The sequence below is a fragment of the Eleutherodactylus coqui genome, chromosome 12 (genome assembly GCF_035609145.1).
Source record: "Eleutherodactylus coqui strain aEleCoq1 chromosome 12, aEleCoq1.hap1, whole genome shotgun sequence".
NCBI classification, from domain to species: Eukaryota; Metazoa; Chordata; class Amphibia; order Anura; family Eleutherodactylidae; genus Eleutherodactylus; species Eleutherodactylus coqui.
The window spans coordinates 121,216,658-121,232,616 of record NC_089848.1 but is presented as its reverse complement, the minus strand read 5'-3'; the positions used below and the strand labels follow the sequence as shown (position 1 = coordinate 121,232,616).

Below are 15,959 nucleotides of genomic sequence, written 5' to 3'. Positions count from 1 at the left end.
GACCCCTCCAATACTACCCCCTGTGGTACCCCACTAGTAACAGTGACCCCTCCAATACTGCCCCCTGTGGTACCCCACTAGTAATGGGGACCCCTCCAATACTGCCCCCTGTGGTACCACAATAGTAACGGTGACTTCTTCCAATATTGCCCCCTGTGGTACCCCAGTAGTAACAGTGACTCCTCCAATACTGCCCCCTGTGGTACCCCACTGGTAACAGTGACCCTTCCAGTACTGCCCCCTGTGGTACCCCACTAGTAACAGTGACCCCTCCAATACTGCCCCCTGTGGTACCACTATTGGAACGGTGACCCCTCCAATACTGCCCCCTGTGGTACCCCACTAGCAACAGTGACCCCTCCAATACTGCCCCCTGTGGTACTCAACTACTATCCCCTGTAATACTGCCCCCTGTGGTACCCTACTAGTAACAGTGGCCCCCTCCAATATTGTCCCCTTGTTGTGACTCCTCTAATACTGCCCTCTGTGGTTCCCCACTGGTAACTGTTAATTATAGTGGGTGTGACAGGCCGCGGGTGGCCACACACCTTCCATCAAGCCCTGACCACTGTGGCATAAAAAACTGAAAGTGGGACTTGTGCAAAAATATGCAACGTCTTTACATCAGAATTCTGGCATAAATGCTTCTATGTAATCCCCTCTGAGTCTGTCAGGGGTCCGATGGGGAAGCAGTCACACAGCAAACTGCCCATCTAAGAGCTGCATGCCAGGATCTCCATTCACTGGATGGTTTCCTCGATCATGCCATTCTCAGCAAGGACGACTCCAGGTTTACATAGGCCCTTGGGTGACAGCCACAGTGGGCCCCATTAGTCATTTATAGGCCCCTCTCTGCCCCCTGAGCCATTTATAGGGCCTTACTATGCCCTGGAAATGAAATAATAAATTCACTTGCCCCCTCACACTCCTACAGCACCCTCTATCCTCTGCCTGGGACTCTTTTAGCCAGGAGTGTGCAGAACAACACAGGAGTCACAGTTACATCATCGCTCCACCTGTATGATGGAGAAGGCGCTGGGCGGCGGAACAGGAAGTGCTGAGCGGTGCTAGTCAATTGTATCTGTGTCCTAAAGGCACAGATATAATTGATTTAAGTAATGATGACCAGATTGATCTCACCCCTGAGTATGCCCCCTAGGCCCAATGGGCACGTGTCCAGTTGTGCCGGGTGCTGATGCCAGCCCAGATACTTGGTATACTCTCACCACCGTTACACGAGAAACCCCAATGACATCCCGGCCCGGCTAGTCTAGCACCGATGACCGGCCGCGTTGGAATCACTCAGATTGTTGGATTCTCCCATCTAATGTGGATTCACAACGAAAGTGATCCACGGAAAACGTGTCACATGATTTCATGCTCCGGGGTCACGAGGAGAATTACCATACAGGGGGCGCCAGTTGTAAGAGGGGCCGGGGCTCCAATAAAGGGGCTATTTAGTGTATTGTTGAATGATCCCAGCAGTAACCAGTAGAAGTGTGAACATAGCTCTACACTATGTGACTCTCGATTGTGTTGCAGTTTGTGGCGGATCACTCGTGGATCCTGCTGGAGGAAATTTCACATCTCCAGGATATGACGAAGCCACAAATTATACCAAGAACCTGAACTGTGAATGGACGATTCAGAATCCAATCACCTCTGACTCAACTACATACATAGAGTTCAAGAAGCTGCAGCTGGAGCCGCACCAGAACTGCCAGAATGACTTCATTGAAATCCGCTTAGGTGAGTAGACTAGATGGTTCCAGCCAGTCCAGTAATAACATCAATGAAAACCTGTGTGAAGTGAGAGGAGGTCACTGTGTATAACACTCAGGTCACTCATTATACTTATGTACAGCTTTAATACATCCCCCAGTTAACAGACAACACCCTTCATTAGCATTGGCTGCAGGAAAACAATAAACAGAAGCAGACTTACTCCTTTGTGGCTGCTGGGAGTCTGCTGTGGTCCCAGTGATTGCTGTAACAGATGATGTCATAGAAAATCAGGTGACCACTGCAGCCAATCAGAGGCTGCAGTATTCTGTTTTTGAACTCCTGGCATCACAGCACTCCGATAACGCCAGGAAAATGAACAGTGATGCTGTAGCTTCTCATTGGCTGCAGTAGTCACCTGATTTCCTGTGACATCAAAAGTTACAGCAATCACAGGGACCACAGCGGGCTGCAGTGCTTGATCCTGACATCTGCAGACAGGTCAGTATACTTCTGTTTATTCTTTTCATGCAGCCGGTTCTATTGAAGCAGGTTTGTCCAGTAACTGTGAAGCCCCTTTATGTCCGGTATCACACAAGCATATTTTGGGGGATTTATGTGCTGGTAATTAGTTTTTTCCGTCCCTGCCTACCAAGAGCCATAACTTTATAATTTTCCTTTGACACAGCCGTATGAGGGCTTGTTTTTTTGCCGGACGACTTGTTTTCTTTTAATTGTTCTGTATAATATACAGAAAAACGTTTAAAAGTTTTTGAATGGGGAGAAATTTAAAAAAATGCAATTTTGGGGTAAGTTTAGGTTTTACAGCGTTCACAGTGCAGTAAAAATGACACATGAACTTTGTTCTGTGGGTCACCACAATTACAGCGGTAACAACTTTATATCATTTTTTATGTTTTTCTATTTTTAAAAAGTAGAAAAATGTCTTTAAACATAACTCGCTCCCCATCACCCCCTTCGGAAACAGTCAACTTTTTTAATTTGATCATTGATTGGTCAATATGAGGGCTCATATTTTTGCAGCCAGTTGTAGTTTTTGTCATCACCATTTTGGGCAACACACATCTTTTTGATCACTTTTTATTCAAAATTTCAGTAGCCGGGATAATTTTTAAAAATCCCACTTCTGGCACTGCTTATAGAGGGCCTGTTATGTCCTCCGGTCAGCGAGGCCGGCTGTATCGTTTTACAGCAGTGACCCCGTTGATTCTATTGTAGCTTGTTTTTTTGTCTCTTCACTACCCCTCTTCCTATTCTCTACACCAAACCATTAGATTTGTCTCCTGCTGCTTGTCAAGTGGGCGGTCTCCACTGCTCATTGTCAATCAAATCTGATGTCGCCCGTTGACAATAAGCGGTGAAGACCACCCACTTGACAAATTCAAAGCACTGGGAGCCAAATGTAATGAAGGTCAATACAGGAGAATGTAGAGACAAAAGGCAAGCTGTGATGGAGTCGGCGGGGCCACAACTGCAGAGCTTGCCATATTGTATCATATATCTTCTGTATGTTGCAGATAACGCAGAAGGTGAGGTGGTCAGCAGGCTGTGCGGAAGGACCAAGCCATTCATCCCGCTTGCTTTCGTTGTTCCCAAAATCTGGGTGCATTTTGTCAGCAACGCAGAAGTGGAAGGTCTGGGATTTGCTGCTGATTATATGTTTACAGGTAAGTCCAGGTATATCGTTGTCTGACATCTCTAATCCCTTCAGGTCATCTTTGCTGATGCTCCCCCTAGCCTGGTACATCCAGTGATCTAGAGTCACACCGATCACTGCGGCTCCATATAAAAGCTGCATGTTTAGCACCAAAGCAGAACTGGAATCCCATCAGGGGAATAGAAGTGAGATTTAAAAAAAAAAGGTTTTTATAGTTCCCCAAGCTGACAGTCCAAGATCCCATTTTAGGAGTAATTATGTGGACCATACCAACTACTCCAAAGTACCATGAAGTAAAATGTGCCAAATTTACCAACAGTTTTGCCTGTCCGTGAACCAAAAATTTAAATGTATGCCTGCTGTGAACAGGTAGAGCTCTTAATAAACATACTGAGTAAACATTCACAGTGCAGGAAGAAAAAAGTATGTGAACCCTTGAATTTATTAACCTATAGATTCCCCTTTAGCAGCAATCATCTCCACCAAAGGTATCCTATAGCTGCAATTAAGATTAGCAGGACATTGAGGAGTTTTGGACCATTCCTGTGTACAATTGTGTTTCAATTCATCAGTATTTCTGGGATGCCTTGCATGTACAGCACTCATAAGGTCAGGATTCTGACTTGGCCATTCCAAAACATAAATCATCTTCTTTTTCCACTGCTCTTTAGTCAAAGGGGCTATGCCAAGTTATACACTTATGTAATCTATTGTTAACATACGGAAATGTCTAAATGCACAACCCGGACACCGGACTTTTATATACATGTATGAAACAATTGTGATATATCTCTTTTAGCCTTAAATGTAAACTGTTTATTGTATAGTCCTACCACACCTTATCCTGAGCTAATCACCTTCAGGACTACCTCATTAGCCCTCCCATATGTAAACTATTTTGCTGTTCTAAATACAGTTGTAGGTAAAAGTAAGTGAACCCTTTGGGATAACCTGGATTTCTGCATTGAGTAATACTACTCCTAATGTCTGATGGTTAATTAAGCCAGAATTATAGACCAACACAATCCAACTAAACTAATACCATACTAACAGTTATATTGTTTGTGTCTTTTATTGAGCACATGGAATCATCCACCGTGCAGGGAGGTAAAGTAAGTGAACCTCTGTGTTAATGACTTCTGCAATGACTACCTATGTTCTCTTGCAGGTTGTGGTGGAATACAAAGTGGGGTGTCTGGAGTAGTGGAAAGCCCTAACTTTCCTGATAAGTATCCAGCTTTTAGCCACTGTGCCTGGCTCCTGGAGGCCCCAGAAGGACACATCATTACGGTGAGGGTTCTCTGAAACATTCCAAAAAGTTAAGACCAAATCCTAAATAAGTAATTATTGGTGAGTCGGCGGACATGGTCCTACTAGACTGCATTTACGTCTCCAGCTGACCTAATATCATTTCCCAGGTGAAGGGAGAAGTCTTGGTCTGTTGTCATTACAAATTCTAAGTATGTTGGCGTCATGTGTTTGGAGTCTGCATGGCAATAATGTGCCTTCATGTGGTACCTCACAACTTTATCTGGGAAGTAGTCTCCCCTAAATTCAAAGCTTTTAGAGGAAAATATCCCAAAATGCTTCATCATGAAATTGGACCTGCATTGCCATTGTGTGCCATAATACAGTTCCTTACAATCCTGGAACTATATACTCATTTGCAAGAAGCCTTAAGCTACTCATACACATTATGGTTGGCCAAATCTGCCGATTTCAGCACTACCAGTCGACCATCTAATGTGTATGGCGTTATACAAACTCTCCCTTAACTGCAGATGTTGCGGAAGAAAATATTCTCGATCCTTTGTGCTAGCGGGAGATAAGTTGCTGCCAGGGGTGGTAAGCAACAATGTATTCCCCATTAAGAATATATGCACATTTGGCTCAGCTGAGTGTGCAGATGTATGGCGATTGGTAGGAATAGCCATCAGCTGAACAACCGTTGAGCCGACAGCTAGCTAAGGATCATGAAATTTGTCCTGAACTCTGAACTTTCTGGAAGTAGAATATCAGTACCTTTGCATGACTAATCCTGTTCTGAAACCTTGTGTTGAGCGTATACAGGAACCATTTAATAGTTCTAGACAGGGATGGAAACAGTTTAGAACCACATTCTGGAAGCTTCAGGCACATCAAAACCCTCATATGATGATTATTATAAACTTTTCTTGAGAACATTAGGAGATCCTAGGACCTACAGATGACTTTCGGCTCTTTAAAGGCTATGGAAACCTTTGTGCATGAAAAATCAATATACAAATATCTAAGTAAGGCTCTGCAGAAAACAATCAGATTTTTGTATTAAAGGGGTTGTCCCGCGGCAGCAAGTGGGTCTATACACTTCTGTATGGCCATAATAATGCACTTTGTAATGTACATTGTGCATTAATTATGAGCCATACAGAAGTTATCAAAAGTTTTATACTTACCTGCTCCGTTGCTGGCGTCCTCGTCTCCATGGTGCCGACTAATTTTCGGCCTCTAATGGCCAAATTAGCCGCGCTTGCGCAGTCCGGGTCTTCTGCTGTCTTCAATGGGGCCGCTCGTGCAGAATGCCGGCTCCGTGTAGCTCCGCCCCGTCACGTGCCGATTCCAGCCAATCAGGAGGCTGGAATCGGCAATGGACCGCACAGAAGCCCTGCGGTCCACGGAGAGACAGGATCCCGGCGGCCATCTTCAGCAGGTGAGTATGAAGACGCCGGACCGCCGGGATTCGGGTAAGTACTACCCGGTGTGTTTTTTTAACCCCTGCATCGGGGTTGTCTCGCGCCGAACAGGGGGGGGGGGTTAAAAAAAAAAAAAAACGTTTCGGCGCGGGACAGCCCCTTTAAGTTTTCCTTCTGATGCATTTAGAAAGTCTCACACTTGGTTTACAGGCTCTCCTGCATTCATGTTTCTGGCTTGGGGGTGTTCCCAGCACTGATCACCTGGGGTCTCTCAAAAATATGCATAAGCTCAGCTCCCCCTCCCCTCTCCTTTTTCAGAGACTGTGTAACATAACCACGCCCACTCAAAACTACACAGCTATCTCTGCCGTCTACTTCATCCTCTCTGAGAAGCTGTAGTCCTGCTCCCCCTCCCTGCTAATAAGAGCAGAAAATTCACCCGGAGTGAATTACAGCCCTCTGTAACAGTAGCCTTCTCTGCTTTGCTCTCTGTCCTCCTGATCTCTTCCACCATCCTACGGCAAGCATAGAAATCAAACATTCAGAAATTTTTAGTGAACAGCAATTACAAAAACAACAATTTCCAAAAACACATTGATTTGAGAAAAAAAGAGTGCAAAGGTGTTCATAGCCTTTAAGTCTTTATACTTGAGATCCGCCAGCCATGAATACATCATAGCATAGTGTAAGAACTAGGAAACGTAATCATGGTACTTTGATGGAACAAAGTTCTAAACAAGTAAGAACTTCAAAAAGTTCCATCAATCCTCGTACAGGTTTTCTTCTATCGCTACAATATTAGTATCATGTAACCAATTCATGGGGTGGATGTAAAAAAATAAAATATGTCTCTGTTGTTAGCTGTCTTTTGCATATTTCCATCTGGAGGATCACGCAGTCTGCCGCCGGGATTCACTTACACTCGTGAACGGAGCTTCACGCGGATCACCGACTATAGGACAGTATTGTGGCACTGCTTCCCCGGGAACCGTACAGTCTGGATCTAACAACCTAGCAATCATTTTCAATTCTAACAATACGTCGACTGGTGGAGGGTTTTACGCTAACTGGACATCAGACTCGTCAGGTGAGTGATTCTTACATACTTACATGGTGCCCGTTCTCTGTTCTCAGACACTATATTAGGAAATTCGACTCTCATCTACGAGGGGCTGCTAAGTCTTTGGCTTTGTGTTCTTTTTTTGTTTCTATGGTAGTGAATGTTACATCACATGAAATTCTTAGGTGTCTAATATATGTGTTTGTAGCTTATGGTAACAGTGATCTCGGCACGCGGGAAAACAAAATGGCGGAGTCTAAGGCGATATTCACAGCCAATGAGAGCGGAGGAGTGATAAAGTCGGCGCAGGACATTCCTGGTGATACTGTATGTGGCAGACATCGGGGTATTAATGCCCTTCATATTCTATAGTTATGAACTGGGTGGCCACTTCAGCCCTAACGATGGGGAACGTCCTGGACGACAGAGAGAGGTGGTTGTTCCGCAGATTGTCACAACCTCATACTGGAGAATCGGCCAATTTCAGCTAAAGGAATAGCCGACATCATGGGGATTTCTGGTGAACGTGTTTGTGTCATTATCCATGAAGAAGCCATCTGCACAGTGGGTCCCCAAATGTGTGACAACAGATGAGAAAAGCATCGAGTGACAACTTCCCGGTCCATTTGTCAGCGTTTCCGGACTGATAAGACCTTCCTGGATCGACCGGTCACTATGGATGAGACCTGGATTTATTTGTATGACCCTGAAAGCAAGGAGCAGTCAGAGAGTGGAGGCCCAGTGGTCCTCAGCCACTAAGGTGATGGCGTCTGTGTACAGATATATACAGCCACCACTAGGGGGAGCTCACTACATACAGATATATACAGCCACCACTAGGGGGAGCAGTCTGAGTGGAGTCCCAGTGGTCCTCAGCCACTAAGGTGATGGCGTCTGTGTTCTGGGATAAGGAGGGCGCGCTGCTAGTGGACGACCTTCACAATGGTTCCGCCATCAATGCAAGGGATTACATTGAACTTTTGGACCAATTGAAGGCAGCTCTGAAGGCCAAAATGCGCGGCAAGCTGTCCAAAGGAATCTTGTTCCTGCAAGACAACGCCTCCGCTCACACTGCACAAGGGACCACTGCAAAACTGGTGGAGCTAGGCTTCCAGCTGGTTGACCACCCACCTTAGTCACCAGATCTAGCTCCCTCTGACTATCATGTTTCCAAACCTGAAGAAACACCTCAAGGGGACCGAATTTCACCCCATTTCTGATGCCATGGCTGCAACGGATGACTGGTTTGAGGCGCAACCAAAATCCTTCTTTTTGCAAGGCTTCCAGAACTTGGAATCCCGATGTAAGAAGTGTGTTGGCATCAGTGGAGAGGATGTGGGAGAAATGGAAAGTTTATCTTCCTATCTCGTTTCTTTCTCAGTAAACCCAAAGACTAATCAGCGGCCCCTCGTATCAGCCATAACAAAGAGCGGCTACAATGAGCATACACCATCTACCTCTGGAGGACTCAACATGTCCATGTACTACACAAACCATGGGAACTGTGACATGCTCTTTTTTATCTGGTTTCGTTTTTTCATACCAGAAATAAATATAACTAGTGGACAACTCAAGGACATATTGTAGGGGTAAATGCCCCGTCCTTTTGGGAATACACTGGACTGGACTGATTGAATTCTAAGATGACCATGTGGTCAATGGCAGAGGAAGAACTCTACTTAGGGGGTAACTTGAAATTCTGTTACAACTCCTCTATCTATAGAATACGGGATAACTTGCTGATCAGTGGGGACCTGAACGCTGAGACCCCAACTGATCTAAAGAACGGGATTCCCATGTCCTGCTCTCCTGTCACCACGGGGGTCACTTCTCCTCCCTGCAGTGATGTCAGCATCAAGGGAGCGTTGACTGAACATGCTCCATCAGCGCTCCATTGATTTCAAGGAGGCTGATGGAAATCTTGGTAGTTCCATCGAAAGTGAATGGGGCGCTAGTGCACTTTGGTAACCAGTGCTTCATTCAGTCTCCTTCTCACTGCAGGAAGTGCAGTAACCCCACAGTGAGGAGGATGGGGGGACACGGGACCCCCACCAATCAGCAAGTTAGGATAGGAGATAACTTGACATTTTGTTACAACCCTTTTAAAGAGGACCAGTCATCTCTTTTCCACCCAGTAAACAATCTCCAGCGCCCCGTCACCCACCAAACCACCTTCCTAATGTGTATCTATAATTGCTAATAACATTAAGTTTTCTTTATAGAACTCCCACTTCATATTTTAATGATTGCTTAATACTCCATACTCAGACCTTTTCACCACCCATAGTATTCTTTGAAAGCATGCACTACTGGCCTTTGATTAACCCCTATGCCATCCACACGGCCATCTCTATCTTGCATATCGTGGGACTGATGCATGTGCACTTTATTTTGTCCTGCTGCCGGTAGACTCCCAATGCGCCCCTCTGCATCTGACTTCAGGGACATGGCTTCTTCGATCGGCTCCACTGCAGCAGAATCTCTTGTGCATGCACCGGTCCCAGGATGCATGCACAAGATTGGGATGGTCACTGGCCAGAGAGTTGGGCTTTCGGAGAATCCTTTAGTGGCTGGAAAATCCAGCAATGCCCCCCAGACTGTTGGGCTCACATTAGATTACAGAGCTGGAGCTTTATACTGTGAGATTCCTCAGATATGTGAATGCCATTACTAACTATGGATACATGTTAGGAAAGGCGGTTGGTGACGGCCAGCGTGCTGGGGACGGTTTGGTGGTTGGAGAAGAGCTGATAGGTTCCCTTTAAATTCTGCTGCCTCCGAATGTGACGGCTTGCTTCTACGTAGGCAGATATTTTCTCGTTGTCCATAGATACATCTTCTCTCTATAATGCTCATCATTACATCATATCCATATTTCGTTGTATCTTCCCAGGGTGTGGCGGCTACATCCATGCCAATAGCGGTAGTATTAAATCTCCAGGCTGGCCTCTACGTTTCCCCAACAACAGCAGGTGTACATGGACAATCCGGACACATGAGAGCAGCCATTTTGAACTGTCATTCGATGGGAACTTCAACATTCCTGATAGCGATGGGCAATGTGAAAGAAGCTTTGTGAAGGTCAGTAGACAATCCTCTTGGAGATTAAACATGATGTACTCATGTTTCTCGATGCATTACAGGATGTGGGCATCATATGACAAAGGCCAGCTTCTTTAATGTGAGCGTCCACGTTTTAACTCCATATTATCTGTAGGTCCAACATTCAATGCACATTAATTACAAGGTGTCGTCAAACAGCCGGATCTAGCATCGTATCTCCATACTGGTGTCCTATATTGGAATAGCATTGGCTTACTTAAATAGGAAGGCGTGGATGTCCTACACAATGATATGTTGCATTGGCCTTTGGGGGCCCCAGAACACGGATCTCAATTTTGTGTTGTGGCCCCTGTAAGAGACAGAGAGTAAAACCCAATTACAAAGAGTGGCAAGTGAGAAGCAGAAATCCTCTTTCCTCTTCTCTCTAAGTCCCGTGGGACCGCTGCTATGGCTGATATAAGGCAACATAAGTTCTGGTAGTACGAGGGGTCTGCGCGGGTTTATTGCACATAATGATTATATAAGCTAAATAAAATACTGCATAATGCCCAAGTACATGGCTACAAGTAAAGTAACACACTGACTGCATATACTGTACCCATGGCACATGCATTATAAGCATGCCGTATCTGGTCGGGGTTCCCATCAGCGATATATTTGGTGCACGTAGTTTAGGAAGACCACAATTTCATCATTTACTGCAGAGTCTGAGAGTAAACGTGTCCCTGGGAGCGTCTCACCCGTACAAGGAGCTGATGGGTAACAATGCTCAGGATTTTACATAGAGCAGTAAATCAGCCATGTATGTCATTATGTGGCCCGCTGTGTAGATGGCGGACAGATCCTTCTGCTCCCCTGTAGTACTCTGTGCAAATGTTCAGGGAGAACACAACAGACCGGGCGTTGGAGGTGATGGGGATGAATCGCAGAAACAGCTGAGTGCACTGGGATTGGAGGCCATTCTCTAACGCTAGGATCAGAGTTGGACCCCCGCTTAAAGGGGAATTCCCCTCTTGTAAAGTAATGCCAAATCGCTAGGTGGTGGCTCTCCAGAGAGGAGACAAAGTGATCTACTTATGAACTTCTTTCCATGACTCCCATAAACTAAATTTTGAAATAACTGCATTCGTGTGGGGCCACCGATTGTCCTCTTCTCTGGATTGACTAACAGGGGAGCAGAAGATCGCAAATCTACCAATAAGTGGGAATCCCAGAAATGGAACCACCATCTATCAGACATATATGGCATAGACTGTTAAAAAGGTTGTCCAATTGTAAAGTATTGATTGCCTATTCTCAAAATAGCTAATCAATAGTAGATAGGGGGGTGTATTACTAGGGACTCCCTCCAATCAGCTGTTTTTTGAGCTGATGTGTTGATTTCAGCAGGAGGCAGACAGCTCCATTCCCACTGCAGGGGCCAGACTTGGCATTGCAAGCCAAGTTCCAATTCAAATGAATGGGAGAGCCCTTGCAATACCAGGCCTCACCACTACAGTAGAAACGGAGCTGTCTGATTCCTGCAGAAATCACCTCAGAACATGAGCACAGCAGCCTGGAGAGTAACTGATCAGTGCAGGTCTCATGCAACAGCCCCTCACTAATCTACTAGGACAAGCCATCAGTAGTTTACAACTGCACAACACCTTTAATATGTGGCCCTTGGACCAATAAAGTTTGTGCACTCCTGATCTAGAGGGTCATATGTAATAATATGTTGCCCGATGCTCATAGAAGGCTTATCAAAATATCTACCTGCCATCTCCAATGCATCATCTAGAGCTCTGGTCCTCATGGCCTCCTGTGAAGCAGAGATATTGAGTTTACGTAAGTCCGACCTGCGTCTAGACTTTCGATATTTTACATCTTGGTCTTTAAAACCCATAACAGCTTCAATCTTAAGATTCTCTTCAGAAGATGTAACTTTCCCTTTGCCTTGGTCAGGTATGGAGTGTTACGGGAGGGACAGAGGACATCCTGTTATTAACAGCCTGCGGAAGTACAGCTCCGGGGCCAATCATCTGCCCCGGCAGTACTGTGAAAGTAACCTTCCAGTCACAAGATAACGCAGGAAACGGCTTCTTCGCCAACTTCAACAGCAGTAAGTAAAGCCACAACGGTCTATGACCGACATCTGGAGGGCATTCCCACCTAAATCAGGATATATATATATACATATACAAGGTGTCTCAAAACTGTGGAAACTGCTATATAGAATGAAAATAGTTTGGCAGACGGTGATCCAATTTTGCATACAAGTTGCAGGGAAAACCTGTTAGACCATGCCACCAAAATGACGGCCATTTTGAATGCCACCCCCTTGGACTCACATCTAATTTTTCCAATGGAAGGTAGGGGAGTGATATATCAGACTGGCAGAGAATTTCACCAGAACAACAATGGCTTGCCCCATTTAACATAACTTCATTCATTCTCATGTGAAGAGTGATTTTTCTTCATTATAGGCAGATTGATGGTTATCTCAAGCAGAAGGTGTTGAGATCCTCCTTATGTCAGGTGAATGAAGCACATCGCCGCAGATTTTAATCAACGCCACCCAACCAGACCACACATTACCCACAATGCAGTGGCCAGACTGTTGCTGATAAACTAAGATCTAAATGACCCAAACCCATTACTGAAGCATCGTCAGCTGTGGTTGTTGGGCTCTTACTTGGTTTAACTGGGACAGAATCTGTTTCTCGGAATTTGGAAGGTGGTTTGGCCACTTCATTGTGAGTAGCGGGGGGTCTGGTTGGGTGGCATTGATTGAAATCTGCGGCCATGACACGTGTGCTTTGTTCACCTGACATAAGGACGATCTCAACAAGTTCTGCTAGAGATAACACCATCGTTCACATTGCCTGTAATGAAGAAAAACCACCGTGTTAACATGAGAACGAATGAAGTTATGTTAAAATGAAGCACTACTTTGTTTTTCTCATGAAATTCCCGGCCAGTCTGATATATCACACACCTACATTCCCACCGGAAAAATTAGAGTTGGGTCCAAGATGGCAGCATTCAAAATGGCCGTCATGTCGGTGACATAGCCTAGAAGATTTCCCACTTCCCCCGCAACTTGTCTGCTTTAAGCTGGTTTCAAGATTTAGATCCTCACTTTGTTTTGTGTGTGCTTTAGAAAATGTTTGGTCGGAGGATCATAGAGACCGCAGATGTAATGAAAGACAGAAGTACAAGAAAGAGCCTGTGAAATGGCCAAATGCAAGAGGAACAGCACCATCCCTGCTGAGCCAAACACATGCGGGGAACATGGTGGGAAATGAAAAGCATCGGCATTAACAGAGATGTTCAACCTACAAGTAGAAAACTGAGCTGCAACACTTGGGGGACCGCCGTAAAGCCTTTTATGTCCGTTTCTGGCATTAAAAAGTCATACATTTTTGCACAAATGGAGATTTGTGACTTTTAGGGCGGACACCCACTGGCGATCTTTTCTTTCTTGCGCTGCGAGAGCAAGTAAAAACTCACGCAGCGTAAGAAAGACGCCGAAATAAGACCGGGATATCGCCAGCCTTTTCAATGGGGCCAGCGGCAGCAGCGCTAGCCCCATTGAAAAGATATGAAGAATACCGTGGACTTCTGCCACAGCTGTGACAGCTGTGGCAGAAGTGCAGTGTGCTATCCCATTGCTTTCAATAGGATGGACGCTAATGCCAGTCCCATTGAAAGCAGTGGTTTGTAGCAAACCCTGCAGTATGATTTTCGGGGAAGGGCTTGAAATGTAAGCCCTTCCCTGAAAAGCATCAATAAGTGGTAAAAACATAATAAAAAAAATTACTCACCTCTCCGCCGCTCAGACGCGTCCTCCGGCTGGCTTCCCGACACTGCTGTCCAGCACTTTCAGCAGGCGGGGATTTAAAAATCCCCGCCTCCTGAAAGGGCTGTGCTGATTGGCTGAGCGCTCAGCCAATAGCAGCTAGTGCTTAGCTATTGGCTGAGCACTCAGCCAATTACAGATAGTGTTTAGCTATTCATTCATAAGATAGTGCTATCCATGAATGAATATGTGCCTCATATATGAAGAGCAGTGTGCATCGGGAAAAATATCTTTAAGACTGGCGCTTGAAATGCCATTCTTAATAAATTTGCCCCATTATGCATTTTTTTAGGGTCTGTCGCATCACAGAGGGCGGTGCCTGTCTCTAGGATACGCCTCTGATGTTCGATCGGCGCAGGTCAATTCCCACTAATCATAGCAGTTGGACCCCTCTCTGGTTTCCGTCCTCTCCGCCATCGGTTGACTTGATGCCCGTTTGCACAAAGACGGCCATTTTCTCATATGATTGATCTTCTCTTGCAGGATGTGGAGCAAACTTCACAAAGCCGAGCGGTCGAATTGTGTCTGTGAATTATCCCGATAAGTATGAGAATAATCTAAACTGTGATTATAGCATCCAGGCAGATGACAGCAAGTTCATAGTCCTCACCTTCCTCCGCTTCGAGCTTGAGCGTGAGTATCTGCATATCACAGCCGTGGAGATCAGCTAGGTGACCCCATTGCATCTACAGGGTGACCCACAATTATATATATGTATGTACCACAATGTACCGAGATCCCTTACAGCGCACAGAAAAGGGTTCAGCCTCTGTTTTTCATGACCTGCTCAACCATACAACCCTCTATGGTGATGGCCACTGGCAGACACGACTGGACGCTGTCATGGGTCTTAGGCACATGTCCAGGGGAATTGTACAGAACTCCTTGTTTTTGACTTCCCTGCTGGAAAGTGTTCTGTATGCTCACATGGAGAGTAAGCGTAACATGTGAGGTCCACAACATGTTCACAAGCATCGTATATGTCGTTTTGGACGACCTTGCATAGGTATTTCTGCTTTAAAGTGCCCAACAATATGAGGTACTGAAGAATTGCTATTCAAGCTCTTCATTGGAAAGCCAATCAAAACTCATGAGGCCTCGTAGCATACATACTGAGCCCTGAGAGCACCATACCTTGTCTACTGTAAACATATAGGGGTAAATGGTGCCCAGAGCACTCTGCTTTGCCAAAGTTGTGCTGCGCAAATTTGTGATGGAATAACATCTCCACAATACCACCTAGGTAGCTGAGTCCATAGGTTCAAGCACCGAGTCCAAGGGTGGTGTCACATGACGTTTTCTTGGCAGACTATTTTTGCGGGGTGGTTTGCCATTGCCTTCCCCAGTCTTTCACCTCCCCAGCAAGCTGGGTACTAATTTTACTGTCAAGTCAACCTTGAGCCGGCTACCTGAACCATGCAGGGATTGAACCTACAACTTTCAGGTCGTGAGTGAGAGCTTAGGACTGCATTTCTGCTGCCTTAATACTCTGCACCACACAAAACTCATATGAGTCCATATCTAACCTTTTAATAAGCCTTACAATATGACTAGGGATGTAAGCCACACCAGAATATTCATGTCCATTCCTATAGTGATGCAAAGCCCAGTAAAAGATCAGATATTGACTTCTAGGGTAGCTACCTTCCAATAGGTGGCGCTGTGGAGGATTGTTCCATCACACATTTGCATGGATTTTTCCCAGGGAGCATTGCGTGGCCTATAAAACTACCTACGTCCTTCTCGTCTCCACAAGAAGAAACATTACCCCCCTGGACTGAAATAGTGGAAGATGTGGTCAGTCCCTTACACAGTCCAAGTGATAGCAGTGAGACTTCCCCCCAATCAACCAATCAGTGGGATCCATAATCAGACAAGGGGTTCTCAGAGTCTGCGACCTTTGTCTAATGGACTAGGTCATTG

The 15,959-nt window shown here is 45.5% G+C and overlaps 1 protein-coding gene across 1 annotated transcript in view; it reads left to right on the top strand.

The window, feature by feature from the left end:
- CUBN (cubilin) overlaps window positions 1-15,959 on the top strand; it is a 258,671-nt gene that overhangs the window by 202,862 nt on the left and 39,850 nt on the right. The window contains exons 46-52 of the mRNA XM_066584717.1: window positions 1,543-1,749; window positions 3,261-3,410; window positions 4,569-4,690; window positions 6,934-7,159; window positions 10,026-10,213; window positions 12,140-12,296; window positions 14,520-14,673. Of these exons, the coding sequence (XP_066440814.1) occupies window positions 1,543-1,749; window positions 3,261-3,410; window positions 4,569-4,690; window positions 6,934-7,159; window positions 10,026-10,213; window positions 12,140-12,296; window positions 14,520-14,673 (1,204 nt within the window). The remainder of the gene's footprint in view (window positions 1-1,542; window positions 1,750-3,260; window positions 3,411-4,568; window positions 4,691-6,933; window positions 7,160-10,025; window positions 10,214-12,139; window positions 12,297-14,519; window positions 14,674-15,959) is intronic.